The 26,132-nt window shown below is 39.3% G+C and overlaps 1 protein-coding gene across 1 annotated transcript in view; it reads right to left on the bottom strand.

Annotated features, from left to right (window-relative positions):
- LOC101053061 (putative adhesion G protein-coupled receptor F2P) overlaps positions 1-26,132 on the bottom strand; it is a 41,137-nt gene that overhangs the window by 11,534 nt on the left and 3,471 nt on the right. Inside the window, exons 2-5 of the mRNA XM_003923091.3 lie at positions 7,159-7,259; positions 2,788-2,830; positions 1,750-1,901; positions 570-803 (exon numbers count right to left, since the gene is read on the bottom strand). Of these exons, the coding sequence (XP_003923140.2) occupies positions 570-803; positions 1,750-1,901; positions 2,788-2,830; positions 7,159-7,230 (501 nt within the window). The 5' untranslated portion in view covers positions 7,231-7,259. The remainder of the gene's footprint in view (positions 1-569; positions 804-1,749; positions 1,902-2,787; positions 2,831-7,158; positions 7,260-26,132) is intronic.

The raw sequence follows: 26,132 nt of genomic DNA, 5'->3' as shown, positions 1-26,132 counted from the left end.
ATCATGTGATTAACCTCTGTTGCACAAGAACATACTAAATCGGAAATTCACCATGGAGTCTGAATCTACCTTTTACTATCCTTTTCTTTGAAGATCAAAACCAAACAAAATGGATCTATTTCTATTTCACATATCTGCAGTGGATAATACCTAGTTCTTTTTCACATATCTACAGTGGCTGTTTTCTTTGCATTCAATTATTTTCCATTTTAGTAACCTATCCTAACTCACAACTGAAAGTAAGAAAAGTCTTTCTCTCTCCAGAACATAGAATTTTTCTTAAATGTATTCAATAGCCAAAAGATACATTGGTAGATCATACTCCAATATTTACTACAGTACTAAGTGCTCTCTATAAATATTTGTTAATTAAATATGTTTACTTTTCCCATTCATTTATTCATCCTTTCTTTAATGAAGATTTATTGAACACTCACTTTGCTAGACATTAGAAATACAGATGTGAAAGACATGGTTTCTAGTCCCTAAGAAGCTCACAGAATACTCCAACTAACCTGTATTCCTTTCCCACTGAGATAATATCCTACCAAGTATTCAGGAATGCTCACCTGCATCTTTGCCTCATCAACGCCTGTCCATATTGCTGTTGATATGTTGCGTAAGAGCTGCACAATTATGGCAATGTTTCCTGGTATCCGGGGAGATTGCTGAATGTTTTTAATTACACAAGACAAATCCGTGGGACACTTTTGTAGCAATATATCTGTTATGGTGTCAGGCTTTCCATGATATACATTTATTTTCACATTATCTGCAAATGACTGAACCGAATATAAATCCTCCTAAGATATGGCAAAAATAAAGAATTTTTTATAATTTTTATTTTTGTGTTAAATGTAAAAATACCTTTACTAAAACTTAGGACAGCCTAACATAATGTTTTTCTATTTTACATTTTCAGTGTCATATCTGCTGTCAAATAACTTGACCAATAGCAAGTTGTACAAACCAGCAAATAACAGTCCCTACTTCCCATCTACCTACTCTTTAACTCCCCTCTCCCCAAAGAACAACTGTTATCTTCAGGATATCACTTCAGATAACCTGTATATATAAGATATATATAAGCCATTTAAGCTTATTTGTAATATTTATGAAGGGCAAATCATGAGACATGAGTCTATCTTAAAAACAGAAATTTGAAACTAGATTTGTATGATTCAGCTATAATACCAAGACTGGAAACAGCAATAGACAATTTCTCCCATAGATTCAGACTCTGGTTCCCACACTTTAAGGGAAACCAGGGCTGGCAAACTATAGACCCAGGCTGCTTGCCTGGGCTTTGTAAATAAGGTTTTACTGGAATGCAACCAGCCCATTCATTTAAATACTGTCTACAGCTGATTTCAGGCTACAATGGCAGAGTTGAGTAGGCACAGCAGAGACCACGTGACCCGCAAAGCCTAGAATGTTTCTCTCTGGAACTTTACAGAAGTTTGCTGACCCTTGCTTTAGCGGACCACCTTCTGGCCCTCCTGCAGCCTGTTTCTTCACATGGCCAGGAGTCCATGGGCACAGACTTTCAGATGCCCAAAGTTTAGAAGGCGATTTTTTTACAGAAAGGTTAGTGGGTGCTTATCTATTCACCTACAATCATCCCTACATGCTGCCCCACCCCGTGCTCATCCTCTCTCTTATTGAGGGTAATACCCACTGCTAATGGGAGGCTCCACTGTTCTCATAGAGCCCACATTAGAATCCATATTGCAAAAGAGAAGATATTACCTCAAAGATGTTGAGGGCGTTAAGAGTCCGGCAGGTGTCAGTGATCTTGTGCCATGTCTTTTTCCTGCATGAAAATCCTATATTTCCCTGAGTATCTGGAGGGCAAGGTTGAGTGCACTGGGAGTTGTCTGTACAGACACCATCGCATACACCTGGGAAAATGAAAGGAGACCATATCAGTTGGGAAGGTCTGGACTCTGGGCCCACTGGGCCAGTCACCAAGGTATCACTGCAGTGACAGCCAATAAATCCTGCAGACATCAGTGTCTTTTCTTCCTAAAGTGGAGGAAGACTGAAATGGATCAGTGATCACCATCCATTTCAGCAACAAAATGTTATTGTTTCCAACAAAATCTTATCCTGAACTCTAGTATATAAAATAGATAAAAGTGGGACTGTCCCAGGTGAAGTAAGAGGGCTGAACCCACAGGGCAGTCCACTAGGTCACTCTCACACCCTCACAGGAACCCCCGAAGACCTCTTCAGACCCCTGAAGCTCCCCAGATCAGCTCTAGTTTGGAATCCACTGCTCCCAATGTTCTCTAAAAAGTCTCTCAGCTCAGGAACTCTATAATAAGTCACATCATCAATGAGTTCTCAGACCTGCTCTAGCCATTGGCCCAGTTTGAATGGGCTCAATCCAAGGGATCTATGGCAAAGAATTCTCAGACAAGGATGGAGCAGAGGGTGCTGGAAGGAGAGAGGAACAGGGCTTGTGTGAAAGGTGCAATTTATTACCTGGTGCTATGCTCACTACCTGGGTGGGATCATTTGTACACCAAACCCCAGTGACATGCAATTTACCAGTGTAACAAACCTGCATCATATGTACCCCCAAACATAAAATAAAAATCACAAAGAAAAAAACTAAAGACAAGGGTACAATTTAATATGAAGGGGAAAAAAAAATCAGAGTCCACGTGCAAGTCATCAAGGATTTTGCTTGCCATGCCATAAGACAGAGGGCTGAGAATGGCCCTCTATTTCAACAGATGGACAGTAAGACTTCCATGTGATAAGTAACTGCTGCCAACATACCATGTAACCTGGCATGTACCTTCTCCTTGCTTTTGCTGGTAGCCTAGAAAGGGAAAATCAAAATTCACGTCAAAATCAATTATTGATATGCCAGCTCAACTGCTCACTTTAGTCACAAACAACCACAGTTAAAATAGCTATGATACCAGAATAGCCCACCCAAAGCTGAGTCCATGAGTTGTGGCCCCTCTGCGACCCCATTTTCCCTTCAGCCTGGACCACTTTCTTTCCCATTGCTACTTAGTAGGAACACGCCTCTCTTCAGTAAGAAGGGTCTCTATTCTATCCAGGAAACATGTTACAAGCAGAGGTGGGTTCACCGGGAGCTTGACGAAGGTTAAGCCTCAAGTCCTTTGCTCATAGAGGACCTTTTAAAGCTCTGGGAGAGTATCTAGCAATGAGCATATTGCTCTCCTCTCACGCTTAATGAGCAGATTATCTCACATGTTCACATGATCATATATTTTATTAAATTCTCAAAAGCAAAATGTTTTAACCACCTGCCATCTGTTAAGATCATCATTTTTTGCCATTTCAATTCTGCCTCCTTCGTACTCTTCCTCATTTTGAGTATCACTAGAGAAGCTGTATCTATTTACGGAATGTGGACAAGTTAAGCTGGGGATACATTCAGTTTGGATTTAGTAGGATATACTTACGTAGTTTCCAGTAACTTCTTCATTACAATGAGAACATCAACACTTAAGTGACATCGGTTCTAAGAACATTTACAATTATTCACGGAACAAGAAAATTCTAAGTTTCCTGATATCTTGCAGTTCATATATGAAATAAATTGGATAGAATTTTCCCAAATTTGACAACAGTCATTTTTACATGACATAACTAATAATAAATTAGAATCTGAAAGATACTTTTCTAGACTACCAATAATAAGAAACAAATTTGATCAATAATCCTGGAGAAAAGACTAAACAATATTTCTATTGTCTCTGTAGAAAAAAATGATAAGGTTATGCAAGTATGCAGTCAAAAATGTAGGAACTAAAAGGTGAGCATCTCATTAACAAAAATATTGTTTCATTACTGAATAAATGCTAAATAATACTATCCAGAATTTCTAAATTTGAAATTTGTTATGACTCTTTTTCTCATTCTAAATAAATGTTCACTTTCCCCTTAGTTTTATATTTATAATATTGTATTCTTTTTCCTTAGGAGGACTCCCCCAAAACCTAGCTCCCCCATACTGTGAGGATCTCCATTACTCCTGATTAGAACCCACTCTTTGTCCCATCCATTGAGACCATACCTGACCCTTCACTAAGAAAGTGTCACATAGTGGTCAAGGGATGTGTTCTAGGAACAGACAACCTGGGTTCAAATTTCAACACCAATATCTGAGACCTTGGGAAAGTTCATCTCCCTGAGCCTCAGTTTTCCTCTTCCATAAAGTAGAGTAGGAACTACAGTGCTATAATTGTGTGACACTTGCCCTGAAGCATTTTTATGAGGAATAAATGAGCTCATCTATGAAAAGCACGAGGAATGGGCTCTAAGAATACTGTAAGTCTATTTAAGAATTTACTACTGTAATTATTCTGAAAATAAACTTACTGAATGTCAATTACATACAAAGCTCAAGTTTCCCCCTTCCAAGGGGTCTTTCCTGATCCAGTTCTGTAATGATACATCTTTTCTTCTGGCTCCTATAGGAATCATCATCCATGCAGCCATACACACATTTGATGTTCAGCGTATTCTCACCTGATCTGCCATTTTGCTGTCTAATCTTTTTATAGAAACATATTAACTCCCTGATTAAATTACAAGTTCCTTAAGAACATAAACTGTGTATTGTGCTTCGTTATATTCCTCCAAGTAGCTAGTTCAGTGTCTTATATATATGTGTGTATGCATATATACATTTTAGTATGCATATATATACTGACATATATATTCGTGTGTGTATGTGTTTGTGAGGAAAGAGAGAAAGACGGTTTTCTTGTTTCTGCACCAGAATAATGTTTCCTAGTGGCTGAGAAGAGCCTTGGCCCTAGTAATCCGACTTGAGTTCTAAGTTCTAAGCCATTGAGAAAGAAATTGGAAATTCACTGACGCAGCTCTGTGACTAACTCTTGGGGTTCATGCCAACTCATGGGGTTCTTCTTCACAACCTTACTTCTCTCTATGTTATCAAGAAACAAAGCTGAATATTCCCTTTTTTTCTCTATCAAATAAAAACTTGAGGAGAATCTGAATTAAGCTTTTGGGATCTCTCCAAAGTCAAGAAAGTATCACTGAGGATTCATATCCATGAAATCAACTGATAGATGACTTTTCATTTTATAGTCCAGAGAATCAAGTCTTATTTTATAGGCGGAAGAATTAAAGTTCTTCCACGAAACAAGAACACTAAAATAATAGTTTCAGAATTTTGGAAGACTTTATAGATCATCCAATCCAGCCCTCTTACTTTACAGTTAAGGAAAATGAGGCTTGGTATTGCAGTGATTTGCACAAGGCCATGCAGGAAATTCCTCTTACAGCTAGGACTAGAACTTAGCTCTCCTAATTCTTACAATATCACTTTTTCTAAACAACCAGCCTGTGTCCAAGTGCAACAGGCAGAGGAGATGAGTGGAAGGAAATACAGGCATCTCAGGATACTCAAAACCCATCTCGATAAGACCATGGTCTTCAATATACTGTGATAAATGCAGTTATAAGTCAACACCTCTGGATGATACTTGGTCCATTAAATAAACTCTAGTCAAGTCACATTATATTTATCATGTATGTGGACAGAAAGCCATGATATTCTGTTTACTTGGAGTTCTGAAAACTTTGCTTCCTTAAGGGAAGGACCTGATTAATTTCTTCCCATCCAATTTGCCAAAGGACATCAAATACTCCTCTGGTTATTTCATTTTTAGTGTAGCATCCAGTATATATCACTTTCACTTTGGATATCAACAGTCCCCAACCTAATATGGTGAAAAAAAGGTACTGGCAAACCTGCCACCTGCTCAACCCGCTGAGCTGCCTGGGTGCATAGGCAGGTCAGGAGCCAGCAGCATAAGCAGCTCAGCACCAAGCAACTTGTCTAATGAGAAGAGAAGGAACGAATGTTCCCAGTAAGGTAAATCCCAGTGATCAAGAGAAACAAAGCCAGTCTCCCATGTTCTGCCTATTGTCCACATTCTGTCTTGTAGAAAAGCATGAATGTGGAAACACAATGAAAGGAGGAAATAGTAATAAGCTGTAGGGTTGGATAGTCTTCAGGAAATGGTCTTTCCAAGAGTCTCTAACTTCTCCCAGAAACCAGGTACCTGCTTAGTATTAGCAGGGAAGGGGAGCCATGGAGAAGATTTCTATGCAAAGGCAAACTAACTTGAGGGTAATGTAAATATCATTTGAAAAACTCTCGGAAGGAACTTCCAAAGTCGTTTTTTCCTAAGGAAGCTCTTGTTAAGAAGACATACATTAAAATGGAAAGATCAAGAAGCTGAAAATCTGAAAACAGGGGTTCTGGCTTTGGCCCTGTAACTGAATGAGTATGTACCTCAAGCAAATCACACCATAGGTCTCCATCTCCCCAACCGCAAAATAAGGGAGTGGAGCTTCACCAGTTGATCTCAAAGCTCCCTTCCAGAACTTGTGGTCAAACAATAGTACTCTCTTCAGAAGATGCTCAAAATGTTCTCATGTATTCCCTCTCAGTGCTCCTCCACACCTTATTTTAATGAGTAACTAACAGGGAAATTAAAATGACTTATGGTGTGAGGGAAAATATTTCAGAAAGAGCCATAGGGCCCCGTCCTACAAAATTTAAAACAGTGCATTGCCACAAACTCTGTCCCAGTGAGACCTTGCTTAACTATTGCCTGAGCTGCTCATTGCTCCTTCTAGCCCATTCATGGTGTTCATTATCAGGTTTCTCATACGAGATGCTGTTGCCATTTTGGATGGGACAGTGCTTCATTTTGCCAGACCATTCCTACAACCTGCCTCTAAATGCCACTAATACCTCCTGGTCACTGTGACAACCCTTACCATCCCCACATTTTCAAGTGCCACTAGGAAATGGTACGACCCTGGTTATGAGCAACTGAGACATTCACTATCAGATGATACAGAACAAAGTGTTTGTTACTCTTAATCACTTGAGCCTCATTTCATCTCAGGAACTCATGGTAAAAATTTGAGAGAAAAACAATGTGTAGCTATTGACTAAAGTGGGTTTTGGTTAGCTGTAATTGCAATTACTTTTGGCTGGGCCAGTCACTCTATCACCATCTCTTCTCTACACTTCAGCTCTCTTGTAACCAAGAGCTGATTATCTGACAGATTTTATTGTCCATTTCCTTTCTCCACCAGTTCATCCTCCACCCCTTCCCCTTTTCTTACCTGGTGCAATGTCCTACAGGACTCTGCGGGCAAAAGAAACACCAAGTAGCACAGCACAAGCATATGAGTCATTGTCTTCCACACAGCTGACTTTCTTGTTTCTACAAAAATAAATAAAAAGGCAAAATGTTTCCAACCTGGAGCTTTCATAGGTTCCATGCCACTGCAGACCCAGTCAGTTCCCCTATGAGACTGGGCCATCTTCCATGCTGTCTACTAAGATCTCTCTGCTCCAGAGGTGGTGTCCTGTGGCCTCCCATTGACTTCACTCTCTAGGAGGCTGTAGTGAAAGCACAGGAAACGTTGGGAGACATGGGCAATTGCTGAGATATTCCCCACCCTCTGCTATTGGCTTGCATGTCACTCCTAACATGGGAATCCCTCCAGGGGTAGGTACTGCCTGTCAGATTTCACCTTGCCTGCATGTATACAATAAATAACAGCCTGTGTTCAGGGATCAGGAATAATGGTTCAGTCTCTGGGTTAGGCAGGGCTGAGAAATGTGTGGGTGGCTACAGTAGAAGACGAGCTGGGGTTCCTATGGGCAAACTTAGCCTAGAAATATCTTTCGAAGAGGCTTGGCCTATTATTCACTCTCACCTAACTCTGGAGGTACAAAGTGATTTCTTCCAAACTGATATTGCACATGGTCTCTTATCGTTAATTCTACCAGAACTGATATCAAAACTGATTTCTTGACACCTAGAACAGTGCTTGACACAGGGCCAGCACACAGTATATTCAGTAAAGGAAGAGGAAGCTAGGGAGGAAGGATGAAGCGGTGGTGTGTCAGAAGAGCTGAACATTTGCATCTGGGTCTGTGCTCTATAGACGACTCACCTCAGCTAAGAAGTTTAATATTATACTTTAATAATAACGTTATTTTTTATCTTCACTTGAGATCATCCCTGAAAGCTATTTGCTGTTTCTTCACTTATAGATAAAAGGGTTCAGAAGACTTGCATGTCATCAGCAAAGGCCAGAAGCAATCACAATGGTTTGCTATTTGACCATTTCCAGCCAAGAAGAACTCTATCCCTGTCATGCATAATTCCATATGAAACAATGTCATTACTTTAAAGACTTGGCAAAATGCATTTTCCAATCATGTTTCCTCCATTGAAATACTTGCCTAGCTAAAATTTCACAGAAATCCAATGATTATTTAAAATATTTCATATTGCCTATCTCAGCCTATTAATTAATACAGCTGTCCAAACATTTGTAGGTCTTACACAAAGAGGCCACTTTGTTACCCATCACTTTAAATGTATTTTGTAGCAACACAGATGGACACACAATTTCAAGTAAAATGTCCAGCCATATTTTCATTCTTTATTCCTAAGTTATTCAAACAGATGAAAATTATGGTATAAAAATAATCAAACTGACGTATCATAATTACCACCAATGCAATTACTGCTTTTGGCAAAATAACCAAAATTGGAAAACATTAAAGCCATTGATGAATTTGATGACATAATGCTCATAAAACCTAAGACTCCATGTTTTTCTGAATCAAGTTGATTTTATCTTTCAAAATTCTCATCATACAGAATGTTCTTTTTCTTAACTAAAACTAAATCTAAAAAATGATTTAGGGAATGTTACAGACAACAAACTTTCATAATGTTAGCACTAGTCAGCTCAGAAAGTCAAGCAGATTTTTTAAAAAAGAAGTTGTATGATCAGCTGAGTTCTACAAATCAGGATGAAACATTCTGTTTGCTTAAAATTTTAATGTAATATGTTGAAAATGCGTTTACTAGATTGTCATTTTGCTTTCCATTTTAAATATTAATTTTTATCAAAAATGTTTTGGATTATTACTAAAATTACATTTCCGTTATGTCTAAATGAGGGCTTTGTGTTCTCAGTGGAAGCAACTTTCATTATACTTTACAGGATGGCCTTTTTTGATAGTTATGCTCCTGCTCAGAGTCCAGAAGTTTTTAACATTTTCTTTACTTCTCAAATCTACCTTGTAATAAAATAACTGAGGATCATATCTCTAACATGCTGTCTTTTCCCATGTTTCAGCAACAGTGTGATTTTAATTTTTAGTGTATTTTTTAGCCTTATCTAAATTCTTTTAAGAAGAAATATTTCTTAAAGTTGACTTTTTAAAAAACCTCAGCCTATAAAACTGCTCTTTAAATTAAGTGGCATGTTTTAATCTGGACTTGAATAAAACTATTTTTCTTTTGGAGTTGTTGACATTAAACCAGTCATTAGCTTTTTTTCCAGTTCTATGAAACAGAAAGCTTAGAAGAAGTAAAAGCGTGTAGTGGCAAAACAGTAGCTCAAATCTAATCTTTGTCCCACCCACTTCCCATCCACCACAGCCACTGTCCTCATTTTCTGGTGAAAAGCCACAGGTGTCTAGTGGTTCTGACCTCCCTCTCCCAGTTCAGCAGGGGTAGCTGGAGTATAACTCTTGCCTCTCAAACAAATGTTTGAAATGTTGGTTTCACGTATCCTAAGCTAAAAACTTTTATTATAGACATTTATCTCAGAAAAGGCTTACCTGTCAAGAACATCCAACCTAAAAATAAGTCACTTCATGTGATTCGTATTAAGAAAAATAAAGCAATTACATCAATACTGAAATGTTCTAAGGTGAAAAATGCCAAATGTAAAAGTGTTAGAATTTTTTTAAATAAAAATTAAGAAACTGTTTTCTCTCTCCCTTATTTTGAAAAAAAAGGCAGGGAGGGTGGAACAAAAAGAGGAACAGCAAAGTATACCAGTAGGATGGCTGGATCTATAAAGAAATAACATTTCTAACCCTCCAACCCATTCTCCGCCGTCTGCTTTCCAAAACTGAAGAAGGTACTTAAGATGTTAATCTATGTGTTTGTTCAACAAGCAAAAAATGAGTCCCTTATGTCTGAGCAATGTCCTAACAGCCAGAACAAGAATGGCTTCCTTCCCACAGCCCCTCGCAGCTCCAGGAATTTACAGTATGAGACATCCGAGGCACACCCGAGGGCCTGGGAACTTGGACTGGGGCTTTCTCCCTAGAGACTGTAAGACTCTAAGAATCAAAGCGGATCAAATCAGCATGACAGGAAACATTCCAGAATTACCGATTCCACAAATTGAGTCTCATGTTTGTTGGCAATTTCATTTCAGAATATCTCTTCCTATTTCTATACAGAATTTCTCTACCTAAAAGCCATATGGTTGACTGACCACAGGCCCAGCTCCTGAACGTAAGACAAACCAGGCAAAAGGAAAACATCTGAGCTGCAGGCTGGAACATGTTTGGTGTTTGGCTCCTTTAGAAAAAAAAAAAAAAAAAAAAAAAAAACATTTGCTTGACTGAAAAATACACACCCCCCCCCCACACACACACACACAAAGCAATGGAGACAAGCAATTTTATGACAATTTTGCGAAGAAATTTTAAAAACTCTACAACTTAAACTCCTCTGCCTTAAGAAAAGAGAAAAAATTACGAAAATAGAAGTCACAAATCACAGTAATCAAAAAGGTAAATGAAACTCCAGACAGAACTTTATCAGCCAGCCAGAAGGATTTCAATCACCAGCTTGGTAAGCTGACAGTCTGCGGCTGCTACTTGCATAATTAGGCTTTGTAATGAATTACTGAGATTTCAAGTGAGATTTCACAAAGTGCTGTAGAAATTCCCAGACAGAAGGTGGGTATTCACTTCAGATGATCTCAGGGGTGGAAGATCTCAGCGTCTGTCATTAACCATCCCACTGCTTTCCCTTCAATCCATCCCTCCTGCCTGAATACAGACATTAAGGAAGAGAAATGAAAAACAAAACAGTTGTTGTCTGTTTACTCTTTAGGAACCCAGATCTGCAACTTTTTTTTTTATTTTTTATTCTTTGAGACAGAATATCGCGCTTAAAAAATAAAACCTACTATTTTCAGAATGCTAAATGCGCATTGGCTTCTATGCAAAGTCATCAACTGCATTAGCCCCCAACAAGAGAGTCAGCCTGTCCTTTGAAGTTTTGAGACCAGTCACTGAATTCTCTTCAGCTATGAAAGTCCAAGATGTCATCTTCTTCAGCAGAAGGCTCTTTTGTCTCCATTGCAAATCCATTGTTCAGTGTAGCCACCTTCATCCAGATCTTCTGGTTAACTGGCTGCAGCTTCTCTATCAGCACTTGCTGCCTCACCTTGCATTTTCATGTTATGGAAATGGATTCTTTCCTTAAACCTCATGAACCCGCCTCTGCTAGCTTCAGATTTCTCTTTTGCAGCTTCCTCACTTCCCTCAGCCTTCATATAATTGAAGAGAGTTAGAGCCTTGCTCAGGATTAGGCTTTGGTTTAAGGGAATGTTGTGGCTGGTTTGATCTATCTAGATCTTTCAAACTTTCCCCATAGCAGTAAGTCGGTTTTGCATTCTTATAATTCAAGTGTTCACTAGAGCGTCACTTTCAATTTCCTCCAAGAACATTTTCTTAGCATCTACAAGCTGGCTAACTGTTTGACCCAAGAAGCCTAGCTTTCAGCCTATCTCAGCTTCAACATGTCTTCTCATTAAGGTTAATTCTTTCTAGGTTTTGATTTAAAGTGAGGGACAAGCAACTCTTCCTTTCACATGCACACTTAGAAGTGTTCCCACAGTAACACCAGTCTCACAGGAGGGATTGTGATTCTCATTTCTGGACCCAGCCCAAAGGTAAAATTGTTATTCCTTTCCCTGGACCCAGCCAACAGGACAGATGTTGACTCTAATATCTGGACCTAATCAACAGGTAAGATTGTGAAACTCATACATGGACAAGGGTCACAGAAAAGATTGTGTCTCTCCAGCCTATATGGAGCCATCAGGTGGGATTGTGACTCTTATTTCTTGACACAGCCCAAAGGTGAGATTGTGATTCTCTTACTTGGACCCAGCCAACTGGTAGGACTGTTATTAATTGGCCTAATTTTAATATTGTGTCTCAGGGAATAGCGAGGCCTCAGGAAAGGGTGAGAGATAGCTGGTCAGTGGAGCAGTCAGAATACACACAATCTTAAGTTTACCAGCTAATATGGGTGTTTGTGACACCCCAAAACAATTACAATAGTAACATAAATGATCACTGTTAAACGATCACCATAACAGATATAATATGAAAAAGTTTGAAATGCAAGAATGACCTAAATGTGACACAGAGACGCTAAGTGAGCACATGCTGTTGGAAAGATGACAACAGTAGATATGCTCAATGCAAGGTTACCACAAACCTTTAATTTGTAAAAAATAAAATAAAAATAAAAATAATGCAATATCTATAAATTGCAATAAGGCAAAGTGCAGTAAAATCAGTTATGCTTGTGTAACTTTCATCTTGATGTCAAAATAGTTTTGTGAGGTAGGCATAGAAGGTATAATTTTTCTTCTTTCATCAAAGAGGAATTTGTGATTCGGATGTTAAGTGGTTTTCTCAAGGTCATACCTCAAGTTATTGGAAGAATCAGATTCTCTTTTGACTCCTAATTCAAGGCTCTTTTAACTATATCATACTTTCCAGGTACTCCTGTCTGTCCTCATTGGACAGGCAAAGGGCTGGTCATCGTCTCTAGCAAAAAGAATAAGAAGGAGGAGGAGGAGAAGAAAGAGAAGGAGGATGAGAGGGGTGGGAGGGGAATGGGAGGAGAGGAGGGAGATGGGAGGAGGGGGGGAAATGGGAGGAGGGGAGAGAGACAGGAGGAGGGGGAGGAGGGAGAGAGAGAGGAGGGAAAGGGGAAAGGAGAAACAGAGGGGGAGGAAGGGAGGGGGAGAGGGAGGAGGGGGAGGAGGGGGAGAGAGGAGGGAAAGGGGAAAGGAGAGATGGATGGGGAGGAGGGGGAAGGGGAGGAGGGGAGGGGGAGAGGGAGGAGGAGGAGGAGGGGGAGAGGGAAGGGGAAGGGGGGAAGGGGGAGTAATTCCCTCCTCTGGCCTCCTGCCTCCTCAGGCCTATGGATCACAATGTCTTTCCACTCGTGCAGCTCCCTGTTGCTTGCCTTGTTAGGTCCTTTAGCACTGCCTGTACGTTTGTTAAAAAACAAACAAACAAAAAAACTCTTCATTAACGGGGAGGGGAAGGGAAAGAGAAGAAGAAGAAGGAAGAGGAGGAGGAGGAGGATAAGGGGGAGAGAAGGCAGGGGGAGGAGGAAGAAAAAAGACGAAAGAGGAAGAGGAGGAGGAGAGAAGGAAAAGGAAGGGGAAAGGGAAGAAAAAGAAGAAGGGGAAGGGAAGAAGGAGAAGGGGAGGGAGAAAGAGAGGGAGAGGGAAAAATGGAAGAAATAAGAAGAAGGGGGAAGGAGAAGAAGACTAAAGATGTGGTTTTCATCATCCCAAGCGTACATTTTAACAGGGATTTTCTAGAGGCAGCCTCTCCAGCAGTAGGAAATACAGGCATTATCTCAGGTCAGCAGATCAAATTTTTGACAATCAGGCTGACTCTCCATGTTCCAGAACTACCTCCTCATGTTTGGGGAAGCCCTCAGTTTTCTCCAGAATCCCAGTTTTTTAAACTGTAAATTGGCTGGGTGCAGTAGCTCATGCCTGTAATCCCAGAACTTTGGGAGGGGGAGGTGGGTGGATCACTTTGAGCTCAGGAGTTCAAGACCAGCCTGGACAACATGGCAAAACCCTGTCTCTATAAAAAATACAAAAAATAGCCATGCGTGGGGGCTCATGCCTGCAATCCCAGCTACTCTGGAGGCTGAGGCTGGAGGATCATTTGAGCTCAGGTAGTGGAAGTTTCAGTGAGCCAAGATCATGCCACTACACTACAGCCTGGGAAACAGAATGAGACTCTGAAAAAAAAAAAAAAAAAATCTTTAAATCATGTTCATTGGTTCCTGTTAGGATTAGCCAGCTTCTCTAAAACTTCTGCATTGGATGCTTTCCATTTATGCATGCAGGTTTCAAGTGATGCCAGGTAATAGATGGTGACTCACATCTGAAATATAAACAGTAAATAAGGATGAGCATGTACAGTTGGCATCTGTGTCCGGCACTTGGTGAAGGTGTGCCCGAGACTCATCCACCTTGTGACTCACCAAAAAACCAACGAATTTCATCTGACTGTCAGAGGCTGCCAGGAAACTAGGAAAATATACAGAACTGGGTAAGGAACTTTAAATAACCAGGCAAAGCCAAACTTTTACAGCACTTACGGTATTTCCACAACTGTGTCATATAGAAATAACTTGAAGCACAGAAAAAAGCAAAAGGTATAAGGCTGCTGATGGCAGTTATATAAAGAGTAGCAAAAAAAGAATATGGAAACAGTATAGATGCCAAACAATAATAAAGCGGATAATAAACTATTATAAATCCCTAAAAAATTATGCAAACATTAAAAACCTTTATGAAGTACTTTGATAATGTTAGTATGAGATAGCAGTATTATATTATCAAATATTATTATATTATATTATATTACATTATATTATATTATAATATGAATAAGAAAAGCAGTCTATCAGATGCTCATCCATAGAAAAACACTAGTGGGATTTCTCACCTACCTGGTAATAAATTATAGAAAATTTTCATCATCTAACAAAACATTGAAATCACTTTAGTTGTAACAAAATGAGAAAAGAGACAATCTGTAACTATTAAAGGAAAGAAATCAAAAATTCTGAAACGGAGTAGAGTGTAGTAGCAGAGCACAGATCCTAAAGTTTATTCTCTTTTTCTGTTCCCCATAACTATACTATAGAGTAGACAAAATCTACAGAAATGTCGCTAATACCTAGAAATCTAGAAAGAAGCAAAAGACAACAATTATTTTGTTTTTCCACATCTAACTGATGGATTTGAGAATTGGATGTTAGGGATACATTGTGAAATGGGGAGAGGGAACAGTGAAACTGCCTCTTTCTGGTTGAAATGAAGACTCCAGGGCTGTACCTGGAGTCAAAGAACCAGCCCAGAACCTTAAGACATCTGCCATTGGCATATACAGCCCATGAAAATGGAGTAAACCTGATACTATGCATTTAACAAAATCTCAATATCAGAGAGCTGAGCCCAGGTGAGTGGGTTGCCCCCATTTTCCCCCTATCGCCCATTGGAGTTATTCTCTGTTCTTCCACATCCTACTCTCTGCCCCAAGAAGCTGGCTTCTGCAGACTGTCTTGACTCTGGCTTCCAGCTGGAATATTCCAATGGGAGCCATTGGCAGGAGATTAGAGAGTGGGAGGATACAGAGATGAGGCGATGTATTCATTCTCTCTCCCTGCATGATCACATTCCTGGCAGTGGCTGCTTTTCTCTGACTGCAGTTCCTGTTAGGCGTTCTCTCTCATGCCTCAGTTGGCACCTGGCTCTAGTAATTCCCTTCTCTGGGCTGCCCCCCCTCCCATCCCCCCACCCACCCCCACCCCCACCTACAGATCACGATGGCTTTCCACTCCTGCAGCATCCTGATGCTTACCTTGTTGGGTCCTTTAACCCTGCCTATAACTTTATTTAAAAAAAAAAAAAAATTTGCATTTCTCTGATGACCAGTGATGATGAGCATTTTTTCATATGTTTGTTGGCCTCCTGTATGTCTTCTTTTGTAAAGTATCTGTTCATATCCTTTGCCCATTTTTGAATGGGCTTGTTTGTTTTTTTCTTGTAGATCTGCTTTAGTTCTTTGTAAATTCTGGATATCAGCCCCTTGTCAGATGGGTAGACTGCAAAAATTTTTTCCCATTCTGTTGGTTGCCGATTCACTCTACTGACTGTTTCTTTTGCCGTGCAGAAGCTGTGGAGTTTGATTAGGTCCCATTTGTCTATTTTGGCTTTTGTTGCCATTGCTTTTGGCGTTTTGGTCATGAAGTCCTTGCCTACACCTATGTCCTGAATGGTTTTGCCTAGATTTTCTTCTAAGGTTTTTATGGCATTAGGTCTGATGTTTAAGTCTTTAATCCATCTGGAGTTAATTTTGGTGTAAGGTGTCAGGAAGGGGTCCTGTTTCTGCTTTCTGCACATGGCTAGCCAGTTTTCCCAACACCATTTATTAAACAGGGAGTCCTTTCCCCATTGCTTGTTTTTGTCAGGTTTGTCGAAGATCAGATGGTTGTGGGTATGTTGTATTTCCTGTGAGGCCTCTGTTCTGTTCCATTGGTCTATATCTCTGTTTTGGTACCAGTACCATGCTGTTTTGATTACTGTAGCCTTGTAGTATAGTTTGAAGTCCGGTAGTGTGATGCCTCCCGCTTTGTTCTTTTTGCTTAGAATTGACTTGGCTATGCGGGCTCTCTTTTGGTTCCATATGAAGTTTAAGGTGTTTTTTTCCAGTTCTGTGAAGAAGGTCATTGGTAGCTTGATGGGAATAGCGTTGAATCTGTAAATTACTTTGGGCAGTACAAACATATGAAAAAATGCTCATCATCACTGGTCATCAGAGAAATGCAAATCAAAACCACATTGAGATACCATCTCACACCAGTTAGAATGGCGATCATTAAAAAATCGGGAAACAACAGATGCTGGAGAGGATGTGGAGAAATAGGAACACTTTTACACTGTTGGTGGGAATGTAAATTAATTCAACCATTGTGGAAGACAGTGTGGCGATTCCTCAAGGACCTAAAAATAGAAATCCCATTTGATCCAGCAATCCCATTACTGGGTATATATCCAAATGATTATAAATCATTCTACTATAAGGACACATGCACACGAATGTTCATTGCAGCACTGTTCACGATAGCAAAGACCTGGAACCAACCCAAATGCCCAACGATGATAGACTGGATAGGGAAAATGTGGTACATATACACCATGGAATATTATGCAGCCATCAAAAACGATGAGTTCACGTCCTTTATAGGGACATGGATGAACCTGGAAACCATCATTCTCAGCAAACTGACACAAGAGCAGAAAATCAAACACCGTATATTCTCGCTCATAGGCGGGTGTTGAACAATGAGAACACGTGGACACAGGGAGGGGAGCACTACACACTGGGGTCTGTTGGGGGGAAATGGGGGAGGGGCGGGGGGTGGGGAGGTGGGAAGAGATAGCATGGGGAGAAATGACAGATACAGGTGAGGGGACGGAAGGCAGCAAAGCACACTGCCATGTGTGTACCTATGCAACAATCTTGCATGTTCATCACATGTACCCCAAAACCTAAAATGCAATAAAAAAAAAAAAAAAAAAAAAAAAAAAAAAAAAAAAAAAAACTCTTCATTAAGTTCCTTTCAGTTTCTTCTTTTCAGCTAAATCTTTTTCAGGAAAATCCTATTGAGTTGAGAATGCTGGCTATTTGTTCCTGGGAGCTTTCCCAGTATACCAGGTGTCAGTGCTACTGCAGAGCTCCTTGTGTTCCTGCTCTTCCCTTATATTGCAGAAAAGTAGATAGAGCACAAAATGCCCAGACCTCAAATCTTATCCTGGTAAAGAATGAAATAGTGTCAGATATGGAGACGGAGGAGTCAAGAAGTCACCTACTGTGCATCAGAGTAATTTACACATGAGCAAGATAAAAGGAGATGCATCCTACAATGTGAACATATTATAGAGAAGTGTTTTGAAGAAAAACAAAGAAGCAGAGTTTATGTCAATGAAACCAACATAAAAGTATCACACACATGTGCACATACACATACACATAACAAGGAAATTCTTCAAAATTAGTTTAAGATACAGAACAAGATAATATGAGCATGTTTTTCATTATACATGAGTTCAAAGAAGAAAAGATAACAGATCAAGGTAACACTGAAAAAGTCCAAATACCATCATAAAATTCATAAATTAATTAGGAGTTTGAAGCAAAGAGACATCAATAGAAGCAAAGTATCAATATAAAGTGAAGATTTGAGGTAATCCAGCAGAAATATTTTAATGACATGATCAGGTTTCATTTTAGAAAGATTATTTTGCCAACAATGCAGTGGATAAGTCAGAAGGCAGAGGCCAGAACTGGGACATCAGTGAAGAAGCCATTCCCTTGTCCAGGTGAAAAATAACAAGGACCCAAACCGAGGTGATGGCAGGGAGATGGATACAAAGAAGAAAAATGATGGGACCCGATGTCCAAATGAGCAAGAGGGAGGAGTGAAGAGCTGAGGCTATTATTAAGCTTGGAGAAAAAGACAATAGTTTGGAAAAGCATATGTGAAAAGGTAGCAGAAAGAGATGATGATATTGATGTTTTTAAACTGTTTTGAACCTGTTAATGAGGAGATGAAATAGAGAAGTAGGAGCAAGTCTGGAAACAGAAAAATAAGGGAGTTAAGCTGATATTTAGGTAGGATTTAGCCTGAAATATTTGTTTTGAGATATACGTATTTTCATTATGCAAATTTTTTCCTGAAGCACTTCTATTGTTCACATTTCAATAAACTTCATCTTGCTTTTTCTATAAAAGCCACGTGGCTATCACAACTGTAGGACACACTGTGCCATGATGCCTTCTACTTCTGCAAAAGCCAGCATTACATCATTCACATGAGTGAAGACCTGGAAATGAGAACGCCCAACATAAATACATAATAGTTCTAAAAATACATGCAAATGTGTATTTGTATGTATAACAAGTTGTTATGGATAGCTTATAACAGTTCATCTCAAAAGAATGATTTCTGACCCCTAGATGTTTCTAAAAACTTTAAATTTGAATGTTTATATAGTATGAACTATAATAACTGTGCTCATTGATGAGTAGGAACTATTTCCTTTTTGACCAAATGAGGATATTGAAGTGAGAAATTTTAGGTAGCCTCTCTACTCTGATCATATGGCAGTAGAGGAATTAAAAAATGTGGACCGCCTCAGTGGCTTAAACAAGTACACTTAAATATGTATACTCACCCAATCAGTGATCTTTTAAAATCATTTTGCAAGTTAGAGTTTCAGATTATTTATGAATGCTAGCTCCAGCCCATGTTGGGCATGCTTTGTCTCTCTTTCAGCAGACATAGGTATAGGAGAATTATGAATCACTTTTTGTCATTAATTACTTTATAAATGAAGAAATTAAAATGCCCCCAAATGGATGTTCAAGAGTAAAAAGCAATATGAAAATAAGGGGCTATCTAACTCCTAAAACCAAAAGATATTTCCATCCTTTCCAGTTCTCCATACTGAAACTGCATTTCCTCCTTTGGTCCTTACTTTTTACATTCTTGCTAGTATTACATCTCTTTTCTCTGTATTTGCTTTACTTCTTACGGGAATGTATCCTTTCCAAATTTTTAAATGAACAACCGTGGTTGAGAACTCTCTTCATCTGGGATGTCTGATAATACCGTATTTTACTCTCATTCTGGATACCTAAACAAATGAGAAAATGGTCAAGGTTATCAGTGTTTCTATTCAAAGAGCGACTTGTTTACACTTTGGTTCTTGAGCAGGAACAGAGTTTTACACCAAAGAAGTTTTGAAATGGCTTTTCTGGCATGAGTTCCGGAAGAACAGCACTAAAGGAGAACTGAGACACAGAGGCTCAGGAAAAGAGAGCGTTTCAGAGGCATAGCCCGCGTGTTGAAGGAAGGCATGGCCATTTGAAGAAACCAAATAAGAATCCATACTTAAAGTCTAAACTTAAAACAAGTAGACGCAGATCATGACTGTGTCTAGCAGCCATGAAACTATCAAGGCACGAATGCAATTGTTTGTTTTTGTTTTTGTTTTATTTCTTCTTCTTTTTTTTTGCATTATAACCCATGCAAGGTAACATACAGACTTTCAGTTTAAACTAGGTCTCTTGTGATCCATTCAGAATTTCCTCCTTCTGCTCCTCTTTCTTTCTCTCCTGGGATGATATTCAGGTATCAGGAGAAAGACATCTATAGATATTCAGGTGGTAGCTTCTGCTGAGATGTATAATCGTTGCTGGCCTTCGGGCATCAGTACTCAGCCCTGCTTGGCCCACACCAAAACAGCCATGTCCTACTCTCCATTCTGGTAGCCAGGTCCACGTACGTTGCATGGATTCTTTGTTTTCTCAATGGCCAAAGACTCTCTGCCTGGGTTAGGCCTGGTCTCCACCACTTCTCAGGGGTGTGGCAAACTGCCCGTCCCTCATTCTGTGCTCTTCCTTCTCTCTCTTCTTGCTCTGATTCCTTCAGAACTCACAGAACTTCTGTTTCCCAAAGCCCAGTTCTTGCTACAGGAAGCCCAGTTCTCCTTTAGGAACCAGCTGAAAACATGTCATGACTTGGGCATTTGGCATCAGCATTAGACCTCTCCTGTCTTTCCATAGCAGTTCCTCCCCACCAAAGCACACGATTCACAGCCCTCTGGAACAGCTCTGGGCATGGGCATGGATACCAGTACCTGGATCATCTCTTAAAATCGTGTGTGTGTGTGTGTGTGTGTGTGTGTGTGTGTGTGTGTGTTTCTGTCTGTCTCATTGCTATAGAAGAATGGGCCAATGAAGAGGTATCTTCTCTGAACATTATTTTTTAAGTCCTGAACTCTCTACCTCAAAGGATTATTAAAGACTTTTGTGATACACAACCAAAGAAGAAATTCCTAAGTACCCAAAACTCAATTCCCACCCAGGCTTTTGTTCTTTTATAAACATCTGGCCTAAGAAGTGTTCCAAATACTGGGGGAAAAAATAGGGATTGGGGGCAAGGAAGAAGAGTTTTCCTCCTTGCCTGAGAAATGGAAGAGGTTATACAAACTCCCTAGGTATCAGCTCCTATGCCACCCATGCCTGTAGAAGTGAGAAGATATTCATGGTGACTGAATGTGAGGGGAGAACTGAACTTTTAGATCCAAGGCATTAAAGACCATCATAAAATCTCTCTGTGCCCAAGCTCTCACAGAATGGATAGTGCCACTCTCTTCCAGCTGCAATAATGACTTGAGACTGCTTTAGATGCTCAGAATTCTTACCAGATCCTTGGCAGGAGATAGCCTCTCCAAACACAACACCAAGATGGAATTTCCTACAAAACTATTTGTAGGAAATCAGAGGGTGATAGGGAGTTCTCGTCCTATTAACTGATTTATAACTGCTTTAGAATCTTTGAGGAAATGTGATATTTTAAAAACCAGATGTGTTATGAGATAAAATTTGTACCTGCTACAACTAGAACATTATGCCAGCAGTGACCTTCATAGTATTTGCTAATATACATCAACTAACACAGAGCAAGTTTTACAAGTTCCTACTCTAATGTGGATAGGAATTTTGTTTTTGTTATCAAACATATTTAATTTGTATTTTGCACTACACACCTTTCAAATTAACAAAGACCAATTATCTGTTATTTCATCCTTTTAAAATAGATATAACTTGAAAAAACAGCCATCATAATAAGCAATGGCTGTGTCTTATCAACAGCCAGATGTTCTCAAATTGAGCAGTTCAGGACTCACTCTGCATTTCTGTTGGAGGAATACACTGGACTCCTATTATCATTATTACATTTATTTCCATTACCGCCCCCTCAGCCCATCGATGCTTATCTGGAAACTGCTCACCCTGTCCATGTTTCCTGTGGGTGCAGCCAGCTGAATGTTATACCTGGCCAGAGCTGACTGCATTAGGGGATGGTAGCTGATCCAACTGGACCCCATCCATCCATACCTTAGGAATTTTGAAATTTGGACAAGAGAAAAGAGATGGGACTCACTCTCTTTGCCGAGAGAAGCTGAGAAACCCAGCAATCCATGGCAGTAACACATTGGGATTCCCAGAGGAGCTCTTAAAATACACTAGTGCCTGGGCCCCACTTCAGAACCACTGAAGTCAGAATTTCTGCGGGTGAGGCTCAGACACTAATATGTTGCTCCAAACTTTTTATCTTAAATAATTTAATTACCACTGAAAAATCGAAAGAATAGAACAGTAAACACTTACATATCCCTTCACCTAGATTGTGCTGTTTACATTTAGGATAAGTGGCCTTTTAAATTCTACAGGTGATATTAATATACAGAAGTGAGGAAAAACCCTAGGTGATATTAATATGTGATTGAGAACAACCCAGCTGTAGAAAGAAGGACAGAGCAAAACAAAGCAGATGCACCAAGACGGGCAAAGATCACAAAGAGAGTCCTGAGGTCACTCGGGCCCCTGTGTCTCACGCCCTGGGTTCTATGAGATCTCCAAGTATTATTAAAATAAAATCACCTTTGGAGCTTTAGCTAAGGAGTTGTTCATTGCAGTCAAAAGATTCAGGAATAATATGCAGAGGCAGTAGTTTCTATAGCCTCACCCCTAAATAAAAATAAAATCTGGGGTTTTACTGGCCTGAGAGATGGCTTTTATGTTAAGAGAAATATATAAAAATAACAAACCCAGAAGCCATCAATTCCCAATATAATGGGACTAATAGACCATGTGCTGAACTATGGTTTTTTTGGAAGTAGCCACTGTCTCCTAAGGTAGATTGTTTCCCACTAGTGAATTAAGTCAAATATCACACACACAACAGCTGTACCAAGGGGGAAGGTGGACATGAACCTGGTCTGCCCGTATCACTGACCCATGTCACTGACATGAATTAGAATTACCAGAATGTGCTGATGATAAAGAAGACTGATTTTCAGTTGTTCTATTACCTTTTAGATATATTTAGAAATATTATTCTCTATAGGAACTGTACCCCATTAATGCTTGAACCCAGGGCACATGAGTTCCACTGACAACTCCGTTGCTCTCCTCCCATGTCCAATTTTAGAAAGAGCCACCAGTTACCTCACCTTGGGCTGTCCCCTGATCTAGTTATCTGTGAATAAGAGTTCTGATTTCTGTTTGCAAGTTTGTATTCATTTTTCCAAAAAAAGATAATGTTGTTGTAACTCTGTATTATGCAAATAATGTTAGAATGGGATTGTAGCTGTATGATTTTAGGATACCATCCTAAATGACATAAAGAACAAGTTTTGTGGTCTTTTAAGGCTAACCACTTGCCCAGAAATATATTTGAAGTTACGTATTTGAGCTACCAATAAGTGAATTTTTCCAAACTATAGGACTATGAATGAATTTTGAAAGAGGAAATGTAATATATCAAAAGTAATATCTGAAAAATTCAAGCCTCTCTCTTTTATCTGTAAGTTCACTTTAAGAGGGAAATCAATAGCCAAACCGATCAAGCAAAAGAAAGGATGTCAGTAATTGAAGATCAACTTAATGAAATAAAGTGTGAGGTCAAGATCGAGAAAAAAGAATGAAAAGAAACAAAGCCTCCAAGAAATATGGGACTATGTGAAAAGACCAATCCTACCTGTCATTAGTGTACCTGAAAGTGATAGAGAGAATAAAACCAAATTGGAAAACATACTTCACGATATTATCCAGGACAATATCCCCAACCTAGAAAGACAGGCCAACATTCAAATTCAGGAAATACAGAGAACACCACAAAGCTAATCCTCGAGAAGAGCAACCCCAAGACACATAATCGCCAGATTCACTAAGGTTGAAATGAATTAAAAAATGTTAAGAGCAGCCAGAGAGAAGTTTGGATTACCCACAAAGGGAATCCCATATCCAACTCACAGCAGATCTCTCTGCAGAAATGCTACAAGCCAGAGGAGAGTAGGGGAACAATATTCATCATTCTTAAATAAAAGAATTTTCAACCCAGAATTTCATATCCAGCCAAACTAAGTTTCATAAGCGAAGGAAAAATAAAATCCTTTATGAACAAGCAAATGCTGAGAGATTTTGTCACCACCAGGCCTGCCTTACAAGAGCTCCTGAAGGAAGCACTAAACATGGAAAGGAATGACTGGTACCAGCCACTGCAAAAATGTACCAGGTTGTAAAGACCATTGGCACTACGAAGAAACTGCATCAACTAATGGGCAAAATAACCAGCTAGCATCATAATGACAGGATCAAATTCACACATAACAATATTAAACTTAAATGTAAATCAGCTAAATGCCCCAATTAAAAGACACAGACTGGCAAATTGGATAAAGAGTCAACACCCATTGGTATGCTCTATTCAGAAGACCCATCTCAGGTGAAAAAAAAACACATAGGCTCAAAGCGTTTGAGGCATATTTGCCAAGCGAATGGAAAGAAAAAAAATAGCAGGAGTTGCAATTGTACATTCCAATAAAACAGACTTTAAGCCAACAAAGATCAAAAGAGACAGAAAAGGGCATTACATAATAGTAAAGGGATCAATGCAACAAGAAGAGCTAACTAACTATCCCAAATATATATGCACCCAATAGAGGAGCACCCAGATTCATAAAGCAAGTTCTTAGGGACCTACAAAGAAACTTAGACTCCCACACAATAATAGTGAGAGTCTTTAACACTCCGCTGTCAATATTGTACAAAGCAATGAGACAGAAAATTAACAAGGATATTCAGGTCTTGAACTCAGCTCTGGACCAAGGGGACCTAATAGACATCTACAGAATTCTCCACCCCAAATCAACAGAATATGCATTATTCTCAGCACCACATCATACTTATTTTAAAACTGACTATAAAATCGGAAAGTAAAATACTCCACAGCAAATGCAAAAGAATGGAAATCATAACAAATAGTCTCTCAGACCACAGCACAATCATATTAGAACTCAGGATTAAGAAATCACTCAAAACTGCACAACTACATGGAAACTGAACAACCTGCTCCTGAATGACGACTGGGTAAATAACGAAATTAAGGCAGAAATAAATAAGTTCTTTGAAACCAATGAGAACAAAGACACAACATACCAGATCTCTGGGACACAGCCAAAATAGTGTTTGGGGGAAATTTATAGCACTAAATGCCCACAGGAGAAAGCAAGAAAGACCTAAAATCAACATTCTAATACCACAATTAAAAGGACTAGAGAAACAAAAGCAAACGAATTCAAAAGCTAGCAGAAGACAAGAAACAACTAAGATCAGAGCAGAACTGAAGGAGATAGAGACAAGAAAGACCCTCTAAAAAATCAGTGAATCCAGGAGCTGGTTTTTTGAAAAGACCAACCAAAAATAGATAGACCGAAATTTCAGACCACTATCCCTAATGAACATTGATGTGAAAATCCTCAATAAGATACTGGCAAACCAAATCCAGCTTATCCACCACCATCAAGTCAGCTTCATCCCACCACCATCAAGTAGCTTCATCCCTGGGATGCAAGGCTGATTCAACATACCAAATCAATAAATGTAATCTATCACATAAACAGAACCAATGACAAAAACCACGTGATTATCTCAATGGATGCAGAAAAGGCCTTCAATAAAATTCAACAGCCCTTCATGCTAAAACTCTCAATAAACTGGATATTGATGGAACATGTCTCAAAATAATAAGGGCTATTTATGGCAAACCCACAGCCAATATCATAATGAATGAGCAAAAGCTAGAAGCATTCCCTTTAAAACCTGCACAAGACAAGGATGCCCTCTCTCCCCACTCCGACTCAACATAGTATTGGAAGTTCTGGCCAGGGCAATCAGGCAAGGGAAAGAAATAAAGGGTATTCAGATAGGAAGAGAGGAAGTCAAATTGTCTCTGTTTGCAGATGACATGATTGTATATTTAGAAAACCCCATTCTCTCAAGCTGATAAGCAACTTCAGCAAAGTCTCAGGATACAAAATCAGTGTGCCAAAATCACAAGCACTCCTATAAACCAATAACAGACAGAGAGCCAAATGATGAGTGAACTCCCATTGATAATTGCCACAAAGAGAATAAAATACCTAGGAATACAACTTACAAGGGATGTGAAGGACCTCTTCAAGGAGAACTACAAACCACTGCTCAAGGAAATAAGAGAGGACACAAACAAATGGAAAAACATTCCATGCTCATGGATAAAAAGAATCAGTATCATGAAAATGGCCATACTACCCAAAGTAATTTATAGATTCAATGCTATCCCCATCAAACTACCATTGATTTTTTTCACAGAATTAGAAAAAACTACTTTATATTTCATATGGAACCAAAAAAGAGCCTGTATCGCCAAGACAATTCTAAGCAAAAAGAACAAAGCTGGAGGTATCACATTACCTGACTTCAAACTACACTACAAGGTTACAGCAACCGAAAGAGCATGGTACTGGTACCA

This window comes from Saimiri boliviensis, chromosome 4 (genome assembly GCF_048565385.1).
Source record: "Saimiri boliviensis isolate mSaiBol1 chromosome 4, mSaiBol1.pri, whole genome shotgun sequence".
NCBI lineage: Eukaryota > Metazoa > Chordata > Mammalia > Primates > Cebidae > Saimiri > Saimiri boliviensis.
This window is presented reverse-complemented; position numbering and strand designations above follow the sequence as displayed.